The sequence below is a fragment of the Sturnus vulgaris genome, chromosome 5 (assembly GCF_052056855.1).
Source record: "Sturnus vulgaris isolate bStuVul1 chromosome 5, bStuVul1.hap1, whole genome shotgun sequence".
NCBI lineage: Eukaryota > Metazoa > Chordata > Aves > Passeriformes > Sturnidae > Sturnus > Sturnus vulgaris.
In genome coordinates, this window is record NC_142247.1 from 61815742 (window position 1) to 61839373 (window position 23632).

The following is a 23632-nucleotide window of genomic DNA, read 5'->3' on the forward strand; positions in this document are numbered from 1 at the left end:
AGGGGAATGTTGGCATTTTGGGGACACATGATGCAGTAAGGCTGGCCAGCCCCAAAGAAGGATTAAAACTGCTCTATTGAAGGAAGGAAGCTTGAGGTCTGCTGACTTTTCCATGTCTTTGATAAAGACCCTGCAATTTTCACACATCAGGAAGTCAGATAGTCTTTGGGCAAGAGAGGCATTGATATTCCACTGGGCAGATTTTGCTTTTCCAGCTGTCCCATGGGCTCTCAGGAGCAAGCTGGTCTGTGGCCCTCAGCCAGAAAAGCACTTAGATAAGAGCACACCTCTCGTCCATGGATCATCCTGCTGACTTTGTTAGGGCTCCTTATGCACTTCCAGGAAACAATGTGCTTTGCTGGGCTCAGTCTCAAGTCTCCATTTGCATAAAGCTCCTCCACATCCCTTGAAGCCATATTAATGTGCTGGATGGGGTAGGGATTCTGCCCAAGAGTGCACTCTTTGCTTGAGTTATAACCACACTTTCAACAGTGAATGAGTGAGTGTGCTTCTGCTTGAAGTTAAAAACCACCATTTTTTTGGGTTGTGAGCAACATCAGCCTCAGAGAAGGGTGAGCTGTGCGTACACACTATTCCAGTGATAAACACAGAAACACTTATTTACTCCCTGTTTACTCCCTGAATAATATGACTTTGAGTTCAAAGTTGGCAATGCTGGAGAGGATCAGCACATGGCTGAGCACAGCAGGTGGGAGCAGAGGAAGAAATGCTGTGTTCCCCTTTTTGTTAGGGATGGCTCCCAGAGCCCCAGAGGTGGCACTGCAACTGGAGCTTGAATGAGGGATGAGTCAAATGGAAACGTCAGGGCAGAAGACCCTGCAGAGATGACAGAGACTACAATAAGTATCTAGCAGCAAAGGACAGCCAGGGATTAGGATAAGAGGAGAAATGTCTTGCTGAAGGCATGCCTAGCTCTGTGGTGCAGGGAATTTCTGAACAGGGACCAGAGGCAACTCAATAGTCGGCAAGTGAGCCACGCAGTGACCATTTCAGAGAGCACTGACTTTTGCTTATTGCTCTTGTGGGGCAGATGAAGCAGCAAGCAGCAGCAGTGTAGACATATTCAAGGCCACCCAGCATCAGGGTGAGGAGCTCTGTGCTTGCCTGGGAAGCACAGAGAGTGTCATGGTAACTGAGACTTCAGAGAGAAGCCACCAGGGCAAGAAACCATTCTCCTAATCTGACATGGTCAAAAACGTATGTGGCTGAAGGGTGAATGAAATTGTAGGAGACTATTTCGATCAATGATGGCATTCTGCGAGTAATTTTCTGAGGATTTAACCTTCATGTGGGGAAGAAAACTGCACTGAAGGTCTTTAGAAGAACTATTCCTGTCATTTGCTCAGAATGATGGAGCTGGCGAAGGTAACTGTGCTGCAGGGTTTGGTGAAGGATGGAGGCTCTGAGGCTCAAGGAGGGAAGCAGCTGAGACTAGAGGGTGTGCAGAGGAACACATGGCAGCCAGATCTAGTGGGCCTCAGTGTCTGGCCCTGTGGCTACTGCTGGGGTTGGCTGAGTGTGTAACATTGGCCTGTTGTCACACTGAGAGGCAGGACAGTGTGCCCTGGACTTACACCCCTGTGTGTGTGTGTGTGTGTGTGTGTGCAAGAGGGAGATGATGACAATCAACAGCCTGCAGTGGTTCTTCAGGTCTGTCCACTCTTACCACTGAATTTGTGTCCTGGTGTCAGCTGCTTAAACGTGCACACAATTTACAACCATGATTACATTTTTTGGCTGAGGCTTATGTCGTCATTAAAATAACAGAATCATACAGAAACACGCAGGAGGGAACTTTGGATCACTTCTTGTCCCAAGGGAGGGTAATTGCATCAGAGTCACTTCTGATGGGGTTGAAAAATATATCCCTAGGGCTTTACAACACTGGAAAGTCACAGCTGCCTTAGGGAATTGTTTCCTCTGTTTGTTCTCCCCACTGCTGAAAAGGCTGTGGGAATTTTGTTCATCATATCTTACTTGAATATTTATTTCTGGAATTTAAAACCTGCTTGCAGGTGCTATTACCCACATATAGGCACTGAAAACCAAAACCACTCTCATTTATGGACTGCTCCCTCACACTTCTAAAATAAGGGAATTGAGTTGGAGACATCCTTGGCATAGAAGGAGATCAGTGGGGAAACCAAGCTTCTTCTAGTAGCACTGGGCTGGGCTTACACAGAAACCAGAGATAGCTGAGTAAGGACATCAGCATGAAAAACCCAGGTTATACAAATGAATAGGCTGAAATGTTGCAGGACTTAGCAGCTCTGTGCCAGATAAGGTGTCTGAGAGACAGCTGGTTCCATCAGGCCTGTAGTGGGGGTCAGAGCAGGATTAGCACAATTCAGGGAATCTGAATTTTGAACTGAGACTGATTTTGGGGAAGAAAATGGGAGCAAAAATGCTTAATAGGGTACTTTGGGAAGATGGACTATTTCACAAGACTCAGACAAATTCAGGATCCTTAAGTGGTGCTAGAGACAGATCTGTGAGTTGTCTTCTATAAAATGCAATCTGTGGACATCCATTCACCCAACAACTGTGGGTAGATATTGACCATTGCTTTTTTTGCTGTGTAGGATGAGGGAAAATGGATCTTCTGGCAGCAAGGGAAGGAGCTGAGAGGTTGTGGCATGGCCCAGCTCCGTGTATGTTATGGCTCCAGCATCCCTGAGGAGACAGATTTTTTTGGGAGCCAAACTGAAGAAGGAGCATGGTGACTTTTGGCAGGTGGGAACAGAGATGTACAGTGCTCCTGCCTCAGGGTTTCAGCTGAGTCTCAGAGCTCTGACTGCTGGCAGGAACTCACTGAGGAGAAGGAGGCAGGAAATCACAAACCCCTTATTGATTCCCTTTCTTTTCTGCAACCCATCCCCAACACTAACTATATTTGAAAATACAGCTTCCAGGCTTCTTTTACAATAGCTAAAAAAAAAAAATCTTAGCTCTAGAGAGAATTATTTTACCAGCCCTATTTTTCTCTGGCTTTGAGTTTGCCATTGACGTTAATTAGGACTTCCTGAGCCTTGTTAGCCTGGCATTTTCCTTTGTTACTGAGAACAGCGAAGGTGACCTTGCTCAGTAGTTGGATTTTCTCAGCTCTGACAGTCTAATCATTAATGTCTTAGGAACAGAGGTAGGGATCTTACACGGGAAACTTGAGAAGAGCTATAAAAACATCATGTAGACAGCTGGCAGTGTCAGCTGGCATAGCTCCAATAATTCCAAAGTAGAGGTGTTTCTGATAAGTCATCTTGATCTCACCCAACACATACTATTCAACACGTATTTTCTGTTGCATAATAAGAAAATAACAAATATCTATCTGTGTAAGCTCAGTTGCAAGTGATTGAACTGGGTATACTGAGAGTAATAGCCAGCATTCAACAAAATCCATTTTATTATCTATGAAGGTGGATCAGTCACCAGAGCACTGATCTCTGGTGATCTGGTTTTGAATGATGCCTTAAAAGTTATTTTGGTGGCTTCACTCTACTCCCCACCTGTACAGCCATGAAACTGTAGAATCATGGACAACTGTGAGTAGAAAGGAACTTCTGGAGGTCATGTATTCCAATTCCCTTCTCAAAGAAGGTCCAAACAGAGCACCTTGCTTAGGGTCACGTCTAGCCGAGTTCTGAGGATCTCCAAGGATGGAGATGACACCACCTTGTTGGACAACTTGGTCAATATTTGACTAACCTCATGACAAAAACCCCACCAGCATGCTTAAAATATGAGTGAAAATCCAGTGAGAAAAGAAACCCAGGAAGGGAACAACTGAGTTCTGCCTCTCCATACCAGGCAGCACCACAGGACCCATGTGGGTAAGTGCGTTTCAAGCTGCTGTGATTAGTCTCACCTTCGTAAGCTTTACATACACTAAGATTAAAAGGACTATATAAACATAGGAAAACATCATATTTGCTAATACCAGCCTTTTTAAAACAGAGACTGTGCAGACAACATTCATAATTCTGATGTGTCGTCTGCCACACAAAGCAATAGTTTGACAAGGGAAGAGTCACAAAGCATTGGAGGAAGCAGAGCTGTCCTTGTCAGCCAGTGCACCAGGAGCAGGCTTGACTCCCAGACAAGGCAAACCAGGAGCAGCTGCTTCCACTGGCCAGCACAGGAGGGTCAATTCTGCCCCTGACCCATTTGAACCACTCACTTCAACACCTCTACCGTGGGTTTCTAAGCTGTCATATCCAGGGGGGTCCTGTTCCTAGCAGGAACTTCTGAAGGTCACTTAGGAATGACATACACAGCTTGCAGATTTGCCACTAGCAGCTGCCACAAAGCTACCAAAAAAGGCAGAATATTAAGACTACACAGAACCAAAGCTGAGCTGGAATATAAATATCAAATGAAATGCTTACATGTTGCTGAACATGCTGCCTAACATCAGAAACACGAGACAAGAGCAGAAAGCCATGCAGCGCGTTTGGCAGAAGCACGCAAACATTTCACAGCTCGTCCCCTGGATGCCATGCTCACACTTACGTTAGTCTGTGTCATACTACCTTAACTTGTTTTAAGCATTTCCATCATCTGTGAGGTAGGGAGGGAAAAACAGAATAGTTAAGGTATAGTCAAGTGAGATCTTGCACATCATAGTATAATTTGTAAACAATCTCTTTATTGGCTGTAGCATGGGGAGTGTAAATGGTTCAGGCTTCTATCTCAGCTTATCCAGACAGGGAACTTTCTGAAAGCCAGGTAAGGGATTCAACAGATTACTAAAGAGGCAGATGAACAAAACTGGGATTAACAGAGGAAGAGATAGTGACAGAACATAAATAAACACATAAACAAGTGAAGAATTTTAGTGTCAGTAAGATTAATTTTTTGTTGTCATGTCAGAATCAAAACACCCAGTAATAGCTTTTCATCAGCAATTTTAAACACTGTGTTAATCTGGCTGCTTCAGAAATATTTGAATAAAGATGCAAAATTAAAAAACAAACACCTACAAATCATTACAAGGAATTAGACCAAAGATAAAACTGTATCGGTTCTCATCTCAGTATGGAAAGATCTGTAGAAGCCTTTCTTCTAGGTGAGAAATTACAGCAATAAAAGAAAAATGACACATCAAGATCTTGTTGTTACATTGCCCCTCATTTTTGATTATACTTCTAAAATCATAGGTACCATTTGAAAGACCCAGCCTACCAAATGCTTTTATGCACAAACTTTCCTATTGGCTTAAATTTTAAGGTTAGCCATGCACTGTGCTTTTAATTATGCACCCACAGAAGCCTCCTCTGGTGAGATCTTGTGCCCCTGCTACCCTGAGAAAGCCCAGGGGAACCTAACAGTACTTTGGATCTCAAAGTATCTTCAGTCATCTCCTGTAATTACTCCTGTAATTTATTGTGAATTTACAGTACTTTGCACAGTGCATAAACCTTTCGTGTCTGATGAGGACAGATACTAAGTCACACTGAAAGTCACCTGAAAGCTGAAGGATTTGTATCAAGAAATAAAGTACTTGCACATCTACACCTTACACTACAGAACAGCTAAAAATCCCTAACAAGATGGAGAAAGTTATTATCTCCTGAGAGAGTGGTGGAGTAATCAATTGGCCTAAACTTCTGCTACTCAAGGGGAGCCTGAAAGGAGATACTAAAACAGATAGAATTTGAGACACTATCTCAAAACAGTAATTTCTTAACTAAGAACACAGACCAATGGTTCCACCATTGCTTGAAAACGGCTTTGAAAACAATTTAAGGACTTTACAGTGGATTTAACATGTAAATCACGAAGAGCCAAGCTACCACCAGAGTTGTATTTTCTAGCCAGGCCTAATGTAGAAGAACTGCAAAATACAGCAGAGAAATTACATACAGTAGCTGGAAATATGTAAACATATTGATTATGTGATTGGTATGTCCCTGCTGAAAATAATCAACATATTGACTTTTCTGAAGATTCACAGTAGGCAGCAAGAAAAAAAAATCTGTGTATGTGTGTACGTAATTTTTTTTGAAAAAAGAATTTATTTCTGTCTTTCTTGGAAGCTGTGACTTTGTACACTGGTACTGGAGTTCCTCCACTGGCTTATCTCTACCGTTATTTCAGCAACGAAAAATAGAACAAATAGAGGTGCTGAAGAATAGGCTGGATGAGTACTGAGATACAAAGCAAGGCAGCTGTCTCATTTAAAATGCTGGGGAAAAAATATGGTAAAGGATCTTATTAAGCAAGTAATGGTGATATAATTTTCCTATTCCGCTATTTTATTTTGATCCTTCTGCACTGTGAGGGCAAACAATCAGGAATTTGTAGTGATGTAATCATGCTTGGCTCCCTGCCTCCTCTGGCACATCCTGGTTAAGTGGAACTGATGCTGTTTTGTGCAGATTAGGTGGCAGCTGTTAAAATTCAGAGGCATGACACCAATTGGATACACTTGGGAAATATCCTAGGAAAACCAATTCCTCATTCAAGCACCGATGGAGGTGCCCATGCACCTCATGCTCTCCCTTTCCCCAGACACTCAAGCTTTCCCTGGGGTCCTTTCCCAAGGATGTCCCTGCCTGTCCAGCCCTGCAGGACACACAGTCTGTGCTGCCACCCCAGCACATGGGATGTGCAGTCCCTCCCTTGGAGTGCCACGGAGAAGACTCAGAGGAATTTTCTTTGCTAAACCACGATGATGCATGTGAGATACCAGCAGGCTTGTGGCCATCTGGGGATGTGCCCACAGCCTTGTTTCAGCTGGGATTGGGAGAATGTTTCTGAAGTGAATTTCCCAGTTACTGTGTTTGTTCCAGCTGCTAATAGGCAGCTGTGGGGCCAAGCAGGAGCATGGCAGGAATAATCCTGTCTCTCCACCACGCCTCTGGCACAGATTTCGGGCCCCAGCACAAGCTGTTTCCTCCTGCAGTGCTGCTCCTATTGCTCATGTACACGTTGCCTGACTGAATCCTGCTGACTTGATTGATTCCATTTAAATCAATGTGGTTGTTTGTACCTACAAAGTTGATAGAACTGCTCCTAAGTGGCATTTACTCCATCATGCTATTTGGCATATAAATCAGATGTTTGGGGCAGGGGTAACTGTTTTGTTACCACTGTGGATTTGGGGAAATCTGTTAAAGACAATAAAGAAAGTACATGTTAGCAGTGAAACAACTATTATTAGCACTTGAGTGGTCTTATTTAGATGTATAGATCAGCCTTGCTCTGAAGATAGTTTATAGAGATTTTTCTGTCTTTTGGGATCCATAAAATAATCAAGTTATAATGCCTTTCCTCCAAAGTATCATATACATTGATGAATTATGCATTTGGTTACATAGTTTTAAATCTGCATATGGCTGTTTGTACCCAGTGATAAAATATTCTTTTAGCTTTTTTTAATGGTTACAGTGAAATTCAGCATGATGTATATGGCAAGTAGTAATTTTCAGCTTGAAATATTGATGACATCTTGCCTATGGCAATGAACAGGTTTTAATACTACAATAAAGCATGTCCTTTCTTCTTAATTAGTCTCCATTCATTAAACATGCAGATTATTTACAAAAAGCCTAACACAATGGAAAGGAAGAATAATTAATGCAATGGCTGTATTCCCAGGATCACATGCAATTCATCTTTACTAAGCTAGTTGAGCCTCTATGATCTCAAGTCATTTATGAAATAATGGGGAGAAAGCTTTAGGTTAGACATATTTAGTATAAAGAGTAGTTGTTTAATTTGTTTCTTAAGATGAAATTCTCCTTTTCTCCTGAACTTTTTTTGAGGGAAAATTAAAGTGCTTGATGAATTAAAGCCACAGACATCTTGCAGTTATATATAAGAGGCCTTGTCAGATCACTAACAGAAACAATCTTTATGATACTGAGATTTTGTAGCTTACAATTAAGCATCATTTTTCAGCCTCTGTAACCTGTATCCTCCTCACATGCTGCATTTTATACATCGCAGCAATTAGGGAAACCTACAGGGAACATCTAGAAGAAAATTTTCTGTCAGGAGCTGGTGATGTGGTGACTCAGCAAGCATCAGAAAGCTCTGCTTGTGCTAAGGCTTTGTGCACCTCCGGGGGGCTGGACCTGTCAGATCAATACAAAGGGCTATTTTTGTAACATCCAAAAAGTTTCTGCTGTACATCAAAGTGCACTAGCTGCTTATTTTAGATGACAGCAACTCTTAGGTTTGTCTTGAACAATACAGTCTTTAGCACTTTTTCGGTATGTACTTCTCAAAAAAGAAAATTTCCTGTGAAGCATTTTGTTGAAGAAGGGCTTCCCATTTGAGACCATCAGAGACATTTTCATCCTGTGCTTCAAACGTTCCAGTAAATTAACAGCCCACATATCAAAGGTAAGAGGCAGTCATGGCATACTGGGGAGTACTCTGCGAGTGAACATCTGGATTTGTGCCCTGTTCTTCAGCTGAGCTGGGGTTTGGTCCCAGGCAGTGCAAAGAGCCTCTTGAAAAGGGACTCCTCAGTTGGTCTGGTCTTTTATTTACTGTGTTAATGTTTTACTCCCAGCAACCAAAACCTCACCCTCCTTCCCAGACACACAGTTATTTCCATTCTTGAAACTAACTTGCCTGAAAGCTGCTCTTTTCCCTGTGGTCATTAATGCTGGATCACACGAACGTGGCATGCATAGCCTTCCACAAGCAGAGGGCTTGTGACTTTCCCTTGGCTGCTCTTAAATCTGCCCATGATGTTTGGAGAATTAGACTGAACGTTTCGCCCTGACTCTTTCCTTGTGCCTGACCTAATGTGATCCTGACTGCAGAAGTGTGAAGCAGTGGAAGATGTGAGGTCACAGATGTGTCCCCAAGGTTATAATCAAGAACTTCTAGCAAGTTCTAGAGAGATAATGGAAATTACCTCTGAAACCAGGTAATTTCAGTAAAGATGTCATCATTAACACGTGGCTTTCACAATGTGCCCTTTGTTTGTGTAAATCTCAGAAGGATATTGTCCAAGAGGTTGCTGTTAACTCTAACAGCACAGTGAAGTGACTTGGAAAAGGTGACACCAGAGTGAACAAAGGCACTGAAATTGGAGTGAGCTTTTCTGAGTCATGGCCTGACTCAGCTCTCCTTGCTCCTGCTGCTCAATACCATTGGAGCTGCCCTCTCTGCTCCTTTCTGCTGTTTCCTTTTTGTGATCCCCTCTCAGTTGCCCATCCCTGCTCACCAAAGCACTTCCCAAAGTCCCTTAGCTGGCATGTGCTCCTGGGTCTCACTTGGCAAAATGTAGCTGCATCTGCACTTTTCTTAATGGGGATGGATTATGTGCTTAAAAGCTTTGCTGGATGGAGACCTGCACTCTAGAGCCAGACCACCTTCATTGCTGGAGGCTGCAAGGAGGAGGAGAAGACATTTTTCTCCTTCCCACATGCTGACTGGGAAAGGGGTGAGCAAGAGAAGTAGAGAGAGCCCTGACTCGGTTTCTGCAGTGCACTGCTGTCAGCAATGATGCTCTGAGTACCTGCCTGGAGCCCAAAGCATCCTGGGGAGAATTAATAGCAAGGCTGAGCTGAAAAGTTGTTCTGTCATATTTTTTAATAAAAACATTTGAAGAAAAGTTTTCCCCATTGACTTTTGAAAAAAGAAACATCTAAAAGCCCAACAACAATTTTTATACAGGCAGATATTAATAATAGTGTAAGTATTAGATTTATAGTAGAATAACTAGTAGTTATATTAATACTTGCCCATATAAAAAGCATTTTGGGGGTTTTTAGTAGGAACTCGGTATTACTTCTAATAATACTTTCATTTGAGTCACTCTTTTGTGTGCAAAACATGTCAATGATTGTGTCTAAGTCACACAATGCAAGGGTGCTGGAAACTCTTTTACCTAAGCTATTTAAAAACACTGCGCTGTGCCTGTTATTATAAGAACGCAGCATTTAACACCCTATTGAAAAGAAAAACTATTCTTCTTACATGTTTTCCCAACTGAAACTTATTTCCACTGTTTTCTCAGAGAAGCAACAAAGTTTGGGATCAATCTGTTTAATTGCACCTTCAATTTTCATCCCTTTATGTTATTACCATAAATGCATGATTTTAAAAAGTCTATTCCTGAAGTTATTTCACCCATCAAAAGCCTTGGTTTTGCTTCTGAGGTGTATGTCTTATATAATGAACTTCCCTGAGTATAAAAGACAAAGATTTCTTTGCTGAATTACTACAGTCAACAGGAATTTCAATACCTGTATCTATTGCAGTTGGGTGAGGTCTTTTTTAGTTTCTTTCCCTTTTAGGTTGCTGCTTTTGTTTTGGGTCTCCCTAGACTCTCAGCACGGCAGCATGAGCTGGGATTCTCGCTATGGCAGCTGTAAGAATCATTGATTTTTTTTGTTCAGTAGCTCAAAACGGAAAAAAAAGATTTCTGTCAGCCTTTTGAAATACAGTTCTGAAAAAAATTAATTTCAGATCAGCAAAATACATCATTTGAGGGACACGATATAAAAGTAGAGGAAAAAAGCCTGGCATCATAAAGTGGAAGAATAAGGTATGGCAGCTATTCTTCTCTGACTTGGTGTTCAAAGGAAAAAACATTCACTGAGGTCAAAACCCACTCTCCTGCACGCAGAGATTTGAGCCAAAGCCCTTCTTTTACTAGAGATGTTCTCTAGCTTCAGCCAGAGGTCACCTGGAATAAGACGTTTTCCAGCTGTCCTGCTGTGACTATTTTACTTTTCATTGCAACCGTACAAACGCTCAGCAGTTGAGCAGGGCAGAGCACATATTTGAGTGGGTTTCTTGCTTGGCACAAACTTTGATTGAGATGCAACACCATCAGGTTTTAGCTTGGTGGCAAAGGCCAGTGAAGCCATTTACACTGAATTAGAGCACACTGAAAAAACAAGTTTCAGCCTCATTCCTCCATGTGGTGGATGAGCAGCAGCTGTCCTGGAGCAGGGGAGTGGGGGTTCCTTTCTCCCAGGCAAGGGAGGGCTGTAATCCCTATTGCTGGATTTGACACAATTCCATAAAGAATTGTTGTTATCCAAAATCGCATTTTTAAATAATAAAAGGATGAGAAATGCTGTTTCTAAATGCTGCTCACCCCTTCTAAACATCAATCATGCACATTGAAAATCCCACTTTATGTGACAGCCCATGTGTGTGATTTTACCTGCACACATAGGAGAGCTGCTGGTGAATCCTTGTGAGTCATTCAGCTCAAGGAATGTGGTGGTCAAGACAATAATGTGATCCCAATTTACTTCTTCAATTTCCTGGTCTCTCGTCAGACAGCCCTAACCTGAAGGATCTGCACATTGATGTTACCTTACTAATCTCGCTGGTTTAGATTCAAAAATTTCAAGGTAGTATGTCAGCACTCTTGCACACTATTATTTTTGTATCTAAATCTTCTTTAAATATAGGGCAGACTCTGTTTTCATAGCTGAGTAGTTATTTCAGTAAGTGTGGCAGTTGATTTACAGTTGGTACTGTGTGCACTTTCTGTAGTGAAGCATAAAATTGAAAGGCTTATATCAAATTCATTCATACATGGACACGCTCAAGAACAAATTAATTTTAAAGCACTCACAGGGTATATAATGTTTCTATGTCATGCTTTACAAATCTATAAAGTAATTTATAACATAAAACCTACTTTAGAAGAGAGCTGTAGTAGAACAGATAGCAGAGTGATTTCAATCTAAAATATCCCACTGCTACATTCCCCAGGTATCTGCAATTCAAATCTGATAGGAACCATGAGTAATCAGTTTCTAAAGCAAAATTATTATACAAGAAAAGGCTCTCAGTGCAATGTCCTCTTGCAAAACCAGGCTATTCTAGGACAAATTAGGTTTTCTAATGATCAGTATGCAGCACACTAGATAAAGTGTCAGATTCAGATTTCAAACTAGTATAAATAGGAAATCACAGCCAATGAAGGATCAAGAAAAACTCTTAAATATGCATATTGGATAAATCTCACATGTAACTGTAATACCAGGGCCCTTTTAATTAACATCAAGAGAGTTTTCACCCCATGAGAACAGATGCCTTCAAGCTGACACTGCTGTTGTGGTCCTTCTCTTCTGGATGGCACAGCCCACAGAGGGTACCTCTGCACAGGGTGAGTGTCTTCCCCATGCCATTCAAGCACAGGTTCTTTGAACATCCTTCCAGTGTTCTGTATTTTAGAGCACCACCAGATTTTTTCTGCTTTCTTTGGCAGAAGCTGGAACTGCCAGCACTGTTTGGCACCAGCCTCTTGCTGCATGGACCAAGGGACCCAGAAACCAAGAGAAGAGCACCTCTCTCTGATCACAGCCAAGCTCCTTGTCTGCTTGCAGCAACCTCATGGCTGTAAACTCCCCCACACTGAGCACTTACCATTAGCAAGTGTGGTAGGCAATCATCAGAAACATTCAAAGACAAGCAGTCACCCAAATTCAGCCCTGAGGTGAGCAGCTACAGCTGCTCTCAAATTGCAGGCTGGCATGGACAGGAATGAGTGCTGAGTGTAAGGAGCTGGCACAAGCCAGCTGTGTCACAGCTACTCCTGCTCCCTCCCTGAGTTTTTTTCCGGGGCATTCCTGCTCGCTGCAAGCAGCAACTTAATATACCAACAGAACAAGGAGTAAAATATACAGCAATGACTGTGAACTGCTGCCGTGCTCCTCTTCCCACTACTCATCCCATTTGGCATGTGTGTTGCACCTGGGTAGCTAACTCTGTAATTTGGACACAAGTAGTGCATTCCCTCATCTCCTCAGGAGAAACAGAGATATAATCAGAATTTAGAGTGTCTACTAAAAGGTGCATATTTCAAAGGTAAAATTGCAACATAAAGCATTCATAGAAACTATAGCCCAAATACCACCTGTGTGCAGAAGGGGGAAGGAAAATATCATTCTTTGTAACAGGCAGTGGAGGCAGACAAAAGGGTCTAACTCAAAGCAGCTGTTCCTACTCCTTATATCAGAGGGAGAAAGCCCTAGTTGCAGTCCCCTCATGCAGTGAACTTTGAGATATTTATAAAAATGGAACAGCTTCCACAGTTCAGGGCAATAAAGGTCACTCCAGCACAGCTGGGCTGGTAAGCAGTCAGTACAGCAGAGCCACAGTGACATGGGGAGAAACCCTGGCTACGGAGCAAGGGGAGCATCCTTCAACACAGACACCAGACGAGGGGTCACCATGGAGCTGGTGAGGGGTGCTCACACAGGATGGAGGAGCTGAGCCTTGCCCTTGTCTTCTGCAGGGACCTCGTTTCCCAAAAATACCTAAGGACGTTGGGTGCATTAAACTTCTCAGCACAGGACTTGGTTTTGTTGGATGTTCTTTTCCTGAAAGTTGGTTCAAACAAGGTCCCCCCAAATTCCTCTTGAAAAGATCAACCACTGCCAGTCTCTTGTACTGCATTCCTTCTCACAGCCATCACATTGCTGACATATGTGGAGGAAGAAAAGTCTTTATTCCAGCAGGAAAGGCTGGAAAATGAAGAACTATTAGTCTGAAATTCTGCCATGAAAGAGGAAGATTTCAAAGGAACCCGAAGAAAAATTGCATCCAGCTCAGTGGGAATGCCTTAGGTATAGACTTCACCTATTTCTTAAGCCAGTTAGTTCTGCAGCCTTAACAACTGCTTTAAACAAAGGGATTCCTAAAATTTGCTTTATCATCAGAAAGCAACAGCTGACAGCCAGGAAGCATAAGGAGCAGTGGGGTGCTGGAGGAGCCCTGCCCCAGCCCCATGAGAGCCACTGCCCCAGGGCAGCAGGGAGTGCTGGGCTGTCCCCTTTGCTGAGTGCTTTGCACACTCCTGTTTGCAGTCAGTAATAAATACCTCCAATGTTAATAATTTGCACTGGAATGTTCTGTGACTTCTTTCTGCCTCAGGTTGCACTTTTTTCTTTTAAGTTTCAGCACAGCAGTTCAGCAGTTTTTGAGAACCTATATCATTGCGTAAGGAGTTCCTGACTCCAAGAGGAGACAAAATTCATCAGCTTTCCTGTGGCTGTCGTCACAGTACTACTGAAATATTAAATAAATGGTATTTGGATTGAGGTGGTTTTTGGTGTTTTGTTTTTTTTTTTTTTTTTTTGTCATAAAATCCTTGAAAATTAGATATCAGTGTAGACCTATCCCACCATTCCTTTGCAGGTGCAGAGAGCTCTGGAGAGTTAGATTCACAAAATGGTGATAGTGTGAAGCCATGGTGCTGCAGCACTCACCTTTCAGAGATCTAACCCTCCTAATGCAGTCACAAAGCAGGATGTATGTAGGGAGCTTGCAGCTGGAGGAGAGAGATGGGTTCCTAAGCTTGGGATCCAGGAAAGCCAATATAATGCAGAAAGAATATCTGTGATAGAAAATATAAAGGCCAGGAGGCCTTTCATTTGAAATGAAAGACTGAGCTCTGCATAGAAGACAGAGGAAATACTCAGCTTTCCTGGTTGAGGAGAGCTTCTTCTACTCCAGAGCATTTCTTTGGACCCCTGCTGTTTCCTACTCTTGCATTCCAGGAAGACAGGTACTGTTTGTCCTCCCTTCTACTGTATTAAATCTTTCCAGGTGGCTGTCATGATGAAAAGTCTGCTGAGACTGCCCTGGACACCTCTGCAATGCCAGGAAGGGATGAAGTCTTGATCTCTGTGCGTGGTGGGTATTTAATTCCTAGCCAAGATTGTTTCCTTCGACCATGTGCTGTCTAAGATTTTGGGTAGGAGGGAACACACCCCAGAGATCACCAAGTCTCCTGTCCAGGCCTAAATAAAAATCTCCTACAGGTAGGTCCTTTGTCTGTGTGGAGAAGGGAATTATTGAGTAAATGCCTGTATAAATGCCAGAAAAATGCTGATTAACAAATTACATTAGTTTCTTGTAAACACTGCCATCACTTTCTCAGTGAATTGATGTGAAAGAGTTTCTTTCTTGAACTGGCTTTCTAATTGTGCTGCTAAGGAGGCAGTTAGGAATGCCAGGGTAAATAAACTTGTGCAGGGCTCTCGGAGATTATGGCTGCAGGTTGCCTCCAGCTGCCAAATTAATACAGAGAGAGTGAAGCCTGCAGTGTAGACAAACATTCTGCTACTGCCCCAGATTTCAAGTTAGCTTATATAAAATGTGGACTTATGCAATATATGTGCAGTATAAAAGACTTTCTAAGACTTTGACTTGATATTCCAAGGCATAACACGAGCACTATGCAGGTTTAATAAAGCACACAGGAAACAAAAATGAAGAACTGCTTTCCCTGAGCACCATTTGGCAATAAGCCATCATCATTAAACACGAGGGTACCTAGTAGGGATGTATAGAGATTGTTCCCAGACCTGAAACTGCTCATCAGCAGTGCAGATGGTACATTGGATCGTGGCTGATAAAATCTGCAGCTTGCACAAGAATCGATGGTATGTTTAAAAGATGAAGAGGAGGCAGCGATATGAGACCTATTGCTTGGTCAAACAAATCCACTGTTTTTAAGTACAGCCAAATAGAGAGTTAAACTCCATAGAAAAAAGAAATAGTAGCTGCTCTAGTTAAGTGCTGTTTCTTCTCTAAAGGATTTAGAGGCCAAACAAGAAGACAAAAACTCAAGTCCTCCAATAACTCAGGAGGCTAATGAGACCTTGAGTGGTTAAATGGGATGCTGAGATGGAGGCAGGAGCCAAGGTTAACAGTGCTATCTGTGGTCTTAGTATCCACTGAGGATGCTGAAAAACTGGGAAAGAGGCAGAAAAGAACTGCAAAAGCAGGCCAAGGACTACAGAAAACACCTAATGGGGGGAGAGAGGTATAGAAAACACTGTGTCTAGCTTATCAAAAAGATTGAAAAGTCTTGATTACAGAGAATAAGTCTTGACAGCTCTTTATTTTCATGGAAAAGGATGAATAGTTAAAAGCTGAAGCCAAATATATCTGGAGTGGAAATTAGGCAAAATATGTTAATAGTGAGGGTTTGAAACAAGCTGCTGAGGGAAGACAAGGAGTCTGCAGTGCTTAATGAAGATGTCTCAATGCTTTTCTAAGAGACAATTTTCTTGAATACGTGCTGTGTTTCAGTCCATCCCAATAAGGGCACAGATGGGTGATATTTTGAGAGTGGTGATAAAATCTAGTTGTCTCTCCCAGCTTCAAGCTCTGGCACCCTGTATGAGCTACCTGGAGGTGCACAGGGGTGTACATGCCAGCTGGGGGATTTTCAGGGGTAAGAGGCCCCTCCTTGCTCTTTCTGCCCTTCCAGCAGGACAGTCATGTCAAGAACCAGCACTGGCATTCAGTCCTAAAGCCTGGCTTGCATTCCAAAATGCCTCACAGCACAATGAACCCCTTGCTTGTCTGTCCTGATTGAAACTGTTCCCAGAGCAGAGGGACAGCAGGGCATTGCATGGGTGACCACATCAGCTCCCCTCTGTCCTGGGCAGGATGGGTGGCTTGGGGCACTGAGCCAGGCTGACACAACCCCAGTGGGTGCTGCCTTTATGTGGGGGGTCATTCCAGAGACCATCCTGTGTTCTTATCCCAAGAGAGTTTTCTACCTGAAACTCAATACTTTTTCTTCACAAAAATAAATACCCTCACTCCATTTTCTCTCTCTCTTCATCTTTCAGAGATAATTATTTTTTCCTCAGTGCAGCACCAACATTCTTCAATTGCCTATTAGAGAGCTTCATCCTCACTGAGTTGGTGAGCTCACCTGTGCAGGCTCTGTGCATCAGTCCTGCAGCTTGGACTAGAAATGCTGTGCTGTGGCTCTGGGTCTGTCTTTGCACCCAGAAAATGGTTCCCAGTATATTTAGAATATTCACTCTATGGTGAGATTGAACTCAACAGAGATAAAAGGTTCAAAAGTGGGTAGGTATGATTTCACCAGTAGCAAAACAATAATCCCCACCTTCTTCGAAGCTCATTGTAGCTACTTTTTATTCCTTTAAGTTGTCAGTCTCATGGCAAGAAGCTGGCAAAAATTAACTCCCACGCTTGGTTTTGCAACAGGAAAGTGAGTGCGTCATGCAATGATGTTTCAGGCTTTCATCAATTTATCTTTTGACAAAATGCAGCTCTTTAGAGAGAGGAGATCTAGGCTGAGGGAAAAAAAGAGAATGTTGACATTCTATCCTGGTACTTCTAGGCTTTTTTAGCACGGAGAGTCCTTTACTCAGCATTTAAAGAAATTGTCAAATCTTCATATACTTACTATAAAAGAGTGAATGTCTGAACAGTGCTAGCAGTGGTGGAGCAGCACAGGGAGACAAAAGATATGTGGACTGGGCCTGAACATGCAGTGCCTTGTGTTAACCCAGATCCCATGTCTGGGACCCTTGGAGTATTCAGCCCTTAGAGGGAGTAACTTTCTTCCAGCTTCTGAATGGTTCCCAAACAGGAATATCCACTGACAAATGGCAGATCATGGATGCTCAGGAGGCAATTGCCTGGGCTTATGGTGGTTCAGTAATAAATTCAAGATCCTGCTCTTTTCCCAGCCCATGGTCATTCCAGCAGGACCCTAAACATACTTTCTTCCTGTGACTTTCCAGGAAAAGCAGTTGAGTTACAATGGAATAACTGTTTCTTGAGAAATATAACTCCTTAATGTGTGGTTAAGCACAGAAATATTTCCTGATTTATTTATTCGTTTGTTTGTTTGTTTTTAAGGTTTGTTTGTTTTTAAGAGAAGGATAATAAACAGGAAAACTAATGTGTCAATGTTGTGTTTTCAGAAGGATGAAGAATGAGTTATTTATGGAAAATTAAAAGTGTGATTGCACTCTGTCATGAACGTTTACAAGTTTGGCCATATTATAATCCATTGACTTTTTTAGAATTGTCCTAACTAAATTGCCAGAAAGGAGGTACAAATTAGACACAATGCCCACATTCACAGGCTTGTGAATTAAAAACATAGAATTCTGACTTGTAGGGATAAATATTTAAATTAACTAATTTAACAACTGTTGAAAAACAACTTGCTAACTTGAAAAATAAAGAAACCAAGAAAGACATCAGGAGAAAATATTTGGAATTGCCAAAGACAAATGGAGAAGTAGAAATTAATTACAGTTACAAAAAAACCAAACCCAAATCCCAAAGGTTTTCTCAGAAAAGTGCCTTCTGGAGCAACCACGCCACAGTTGAAGAAAGCAGAACTTATGAAGACATTAATCAAGGTATGAGTGAAAAGCAAATGAGATGCTTCAGGGCACAAAGATGACAGGAAACATATCTGTGGCAATAAGGGATGATGGAAATCATACAGAGGGAAATATTACAAAGTATACATGAGGAAAGGATGCAAGCACTGCAGAACACCTACTCTGACAATACAGTCTTTTGCTCTCACTAAAAGCAAAAATCAATAAACTCTGTGTAGGAAGAAAAGCTTATTAAATCATTGACTGTCCAAGCAGATATTCCTGTTGGCAAACACATTGCTCTGTGTGATGGATGGACATAGGGTCAAGAGGTTGTTCACTGAACTGATCGGGCTTCATAAAATCCAGATTTGCAAACGGCTGGGGCAGCAGAGGCTCAGTGCAGCTGCTGCTGTCGGGTGATTTCCATGTGCTCCAACGCTTCGTTTTTGGATCAGTGAGAGGGTTTCAATGAAGGAAGAAGTGGGAGGCACTCCCACAGCTCTGGCCCTGGCATGCTCCATGTGTGCCTGCCCATGACCAGCCAGGCTGCAGTGCCTACACCCGGAGCAGCCAAGGGCTCTGCCCTGGATCACTCACTGTGGTTCACTCCTGCACCCTGCCTGCCCCACATGGAGCCTGCTGGTACAAGTGGGATGAAACCAGAACTCTGTAATTCCTTGTCCTACCCATCATAAGCAAAGGACTCCTGAGCCCTGGATCATAAGGCTTTGGCTTGGAAGGGACCTTCAAAGATCATCTAGCTCAAGCCTAGTGCTGTGGGCAGGGACATCAGGTTGCTGAAGGTCATTCTACATTTGGCACATACCAAAGCAGCAATAAAATGCCTCCTTTGAAGCTATCCTGTGTTTCTCCCACTGTCTGGCAGCAAGCTGTAGCTTTATCCAGTTTTAGCTCTCCCTGTTGGCTATTTTTATTATTATATTTATAGTTATATTACTCTCATCCATTTGCATCAGCCCATGTCTTCCTTATGGCCCTTGGCCCATCCCTACACCCTCTCACCCTCAGCACTACTGACCCTTTGGCAAGGTGAAACACACAGAGCTCACTCAGCCACCTGTTGAGAGACAGAGGCAAAGAAAAGGTGATTTCAAGGGACAGTACTGGACTATAAACTTCAGGAATGTGCATTTCATCCATAACTGTGCAGCTGAGCAGACAAACCTGGGGCACAAAGAAACCATGGTCTTACAGGACCAGGTCGTAAATCCAGTACCCAATCTCTTTTCTTCTATGGCACCTTCTTCTGGCCCGAGGTGACAGGACTGTGCTCCCAGGGGCTCAAACACGTTTCCAGGTACACCTCAGGCCTGTGCACAGTGGGCTGGATTTTGGTGAAGAGGTAAGATCTGGAGATGACAGCCATCAAAATGTCACAGGCCCTTCCAAAGCTTCCCTCCTCCTCTGAGTTTCCTTCTTTTCCAGTATGATTTGTGTTCCAACCAATACAAAGCATTTCATTAAGTAATTCTTCCTTTAAATGATGCCTCATTATAGCTTTCTTTTTAGGTTACATATTTCTTTAATTTCTAAGCATACTAATTTTTTTTTCTTTTGGAGGGAAGATGGGCATGCCCTGAAGCTCAGGAATGCTCATTTGAGTGTGGAAGCAGCCTTTGAGATCAGGCTGCAAGTAAGTGTCTGTAAATCCCCACAACCCTAACGCTGTGTGTTTACTGCTGTGGATTGGGATCTACCCAATATGACCTTGGTGCGCCAACGGTTTTTCTGGCTTTTTTTTGGAGTTTTGAGCTGGAGAAAGTACAAAGAGGGTTTTTTCCTTTTTCTAGAATACAAAGTGTTGTATCAGGCTGGTGAACACTTGGGGCTACTTCTCCTCCCATTCAGTCTGAGGAATGACAGGGTATCGAAATAAGCATTGGCCCTTTGGTTATTAAAAATTTATTTTGAGATGTTTCCTCCATCCCAAATTCAGAACAAGAAAATCTTGTTTGTTCCTTGCAAATTGTGGAGAATTTTTACATTCCAGTGCATTTTCTCCTGAATGTTAACATATGAGAATAAAATCAAAATGATTACATACATTAATAATAGAATACACACATAAAGATAACCTTGAGGTGTCTAAACTTGCTGCATATTCTTCTAGATTGCTGATAGCTTTTTTATGTAAATATACTAAAAACAAGGAAAAAATTTGAAATAAATTGAAATGTAAATATTTTTGTCTGGAAAAGAAAAATAATTTGTATCAATAAATCAGTCACGATTTGTAAGCACTCTTTGTTTGCCACCATCAGCAATAATCTATCTGCAAGGAATCAATCTGTAAACTTAAGTAGCTAACTTACTGTCCAACCTTACCATAGCTGACACTATTCAAAGAAGTTAGAGCTTAGAAAAACTCTTCCTCAAGTTATAACTTTCTCCTCTAATAGAAAGTAAAGCTTGATTCTGTTCTACTGTGCTCAGAAAACATCATCGCCTTTATATTATGTTTATTTAGCAAGAGAAATGAAATTTTTCATTTTTTTCTTTTGGAAAAAATGAATTTGCAGAAAAGAGAAAATCAAAAATGCTTATAACATGGTTGGCAATGATGTGAAAAAAATGTTTCCACTTACTATTTCTTTTGTTTCTTCTGCATTTTTGGCCATTTTTAGAAGCAATGGTGTCTATGATCCATGTGTGTGACACACTCATGGAGCCCTGAAAACCCATAAGGAGCAGGTGGTCAGCAGTGGGCTGTCTCCTCTCTCTGGCAGCCTTGACAGTGTGTGCTGTTTGATGCCATGAGCCCCTGCTCAAGCATCCAATCTCTGTGGGAGAATTCAACTCTTCCTTTTGGCAAGAGCCACAAACTGAGAAAACACAACACCTGCAGTGAGGTGGCTGGGAACCTTGTCTCAGGTAACCTGCAGAAACCAAACCAAGGGCCAGACATGCAGTTAAGGAACTTATTTTCCAAATTTAGTAATGCAACCAAGATGTACAAAATTTATCTACAAGTTACTCAGATACCAGAACTTTTGAAATTATATTTGTGCCCTGATGCAGGTTAAATCAATTACAGCTGAATTGAACTGCCTTCATTAGTAAGTCAAATATATCATGGGGACATTTTCTATGGAATTTGATTGATGTGATGCCAAGGAGGAAGTTTGCCTTGTAAATTTACAGGAAGGTTAACCATTCAGACTTCTCTCTGGTCTAGTTATAGATATGGAATATTAGTAAATAGCATTGTGGAGGCTGAAAGCCTCTCAGCAAAAGAGTCTGCCCCTCTCCCCTGGAGGGAATGCCCTTAGCCACTCCCTCCTCATAGCAGCTACTGAAAAGTTGCTCCCAGCATGCCTCCCTGTTCTATGCAAATCAATTGTACCCTATTGGCCCTTCCCCCTTTGTACCGTCCCTGAGCCCTCACACGATTGGGTAGATGCTCTGCCCCGCCCCCTGGCTCTCCTATATCAACCCTGCCTGGACCCCTACAAAAAAGAAGGATAAAGCTTTGCCTCTTCCTCCTGCCTCTTCCTCCTGCATTGGCTGAAACACAGAGCTCCTAAATGAGCTGAAATCAGTCTCCGCCTGGGAATGAGCACCTAGGGTCTGCCTGTGCCTTGAGGAGCCCCAGGGCCTGCCACAACATAGCATGATCTAACCCTAAAGAAATTTCATGGGAGTTTTCAGGAACTAAAAAGAGCAATAATCTGATTTTAATTGCAATCAGAGCAAACCAACAAATGGAACTGGTCTGGTTGCAGCCTGCAGTAATCACTGCCGCCTATGCAGAGTGAAGGACTAGTGTAGGCCAGTGGAGAAAGAAGTTCTTCAGACATTTTCTTTGCAGCAATACTGTATGAAAATAGTTTGAACTATCAATCCCGGAATGACAGATTAATCTAATTTTGGGGGAAAAGCAGAAGTGACACTGATGGATGAATGGCGGCAGGAGGGGCTGAGAGCAGCCATGGAGCGGGTGTTAATCCTATTGCTGCATCCAGGAAAGGACCTCATCCTCCAGCTTTGATGACTCAGCAGAGGGCAGATATTTAAGGAAAAGTCTGACTCTGTTTACATCAAATTGGCTGTGGGAATTTATTCTGCATGAGGGATGCAGGACAGAACCCTTAGTTATGGCTGCAAGGTGTTAGAGTTCTCCTGCTCCCTCTCCTACCCCTGGAAAGCCCCACAGCAAACAGGAATCCCCAAAGTGCTACATCTCTCATTCGAAGACCTGCCAGTTGAAGCTTCATTGTTCAATTTTCTTTGGAGCAATATATTATCAGATGTATTTGATGTCTAATTTAACTTGGTTTCCAATGTCATTATATTTATGAAATGCCTTTCTTTCAGTGAGACAGATGCAATCACCAGATCTTGCTCTTTGGCTTAATTTCCAATTAATTGTCACATTTGTTTTTCCAAATCCAGGCCAGTCTGCTAAACGTACTTAATAATTTACAGCTCTCAATGCCTATTGGCCTTGCCTGAAAGGCTAACTTTTTTCTTCAGCTCATTGGGACCCCTGTAGGGGAAAAGACTGAAAACTGCAAAGGTCAAGAGGAGTTTCAGAGTAAGGTTTATGTGGTGCTGTTATTTGAGTAAACAAAGGTAAATTCCAGCAGGAGGGATGAATTTACATCACATACAGTGTGTATTGACTGTGGTGAAGTAGAGCTGGAATGAAAATATTTTCCCATTGTGAGGCAGACTTAAGAAGGAGTGATGTGAGAGAATGTGGAGGAAGATTTACCAGAGGCTGCTGGGATGGGTAATGAACAGCAGAGACAGGAACAGCAGGAAAACACCCACTAGCAGAGATAACTGCAGCACACAGAGCCTTTGCACATCCTGCCAGAGCAGGTTTTCATGCTGGCACCCAGGGTTATGTCTATACCAGTATGTGTAAGAAGACTCTAGTCCTGAGGGTGAGGCACAGCATGGCAGCACCTATCCTTGTCTCCCCAGCCCCACCTTAATTGTGGGCACCCAACGTGCATCTCATGAAGGACAAGTTGACAAGCTGGCTCCACACTCTGCTCTCCCAAGTACTGACTGCATGTTCCTGGTTGTGGGAGCTTGGGTACCTCACGTGTGTCAGCATCTCTGCACAGGTGTCTTTGGGGTGTCAGCCCCACCTGAACTGTGCTAGTGGCTGTGTTGTCATTGGCAATGCTGTTACAGGAGAGACAGCCTGGGGATGAAAGACAAAGCCAAATGAAGAGATGTATGTCTATGGCACAGCTACCTGATAAAGTGACTGCAGCTTGTAGTCAAGGATATATGAGGATAGCTGTGGCTTATTTGCTACTTAGTGAGGCTTGCAGCAGTGGCATGTGCAATGATGTAGGCGTCATTCATCTGTATATTCCAGCCTCCAGATGCATTTATTTATGGATACATTTAGCTACTCTTTATGTGTTTCTGTGCCTTTACAAGCTGGCCTGAAGAGAACTCTGGCCCTTCTGCCTGGAGTTTGCTTGCATCTCTGCTCAGATCAAGCAGGGAGAGAAGCAGAGCTGACCCTG

General features: G+C 42.6%; 1 protein-coding gene across 5 annotated transcripts in view; it reads right to left on the reverse strand.

The window, feature by feature from the left end:
- The window catches only part of LHFPL3 (LHFPL tetraspan subfamily member 3), a 243811-nt gene that overhangs the window by 32540 nt on the left and 187639 nt on the right, over positions 1-23632 (reverse strand). For 2 of the 5 annotated variants that reach the window (XM_088165843.1, XM_088165841.1), the window contains one exon: positions 4551-4578. The exons of 1 other annotated variant lie outside the window; for it this stretch is intronic. In XM_088165843.1, the coding sequence (XP_088021969.1) occupies positions 4562-4578 (17 nt within the window). In that variant the 3' untranslated portion in view covers positions 4551-4561. Of the gene's footprint in view, positions 1-4530; positions 4579-23632 lie in introns of all 5 variants that reach the window. 2 more of the 5 variants (XM_088165842.1, XM_088165840.1) reach the window with 1 other exon arrangement.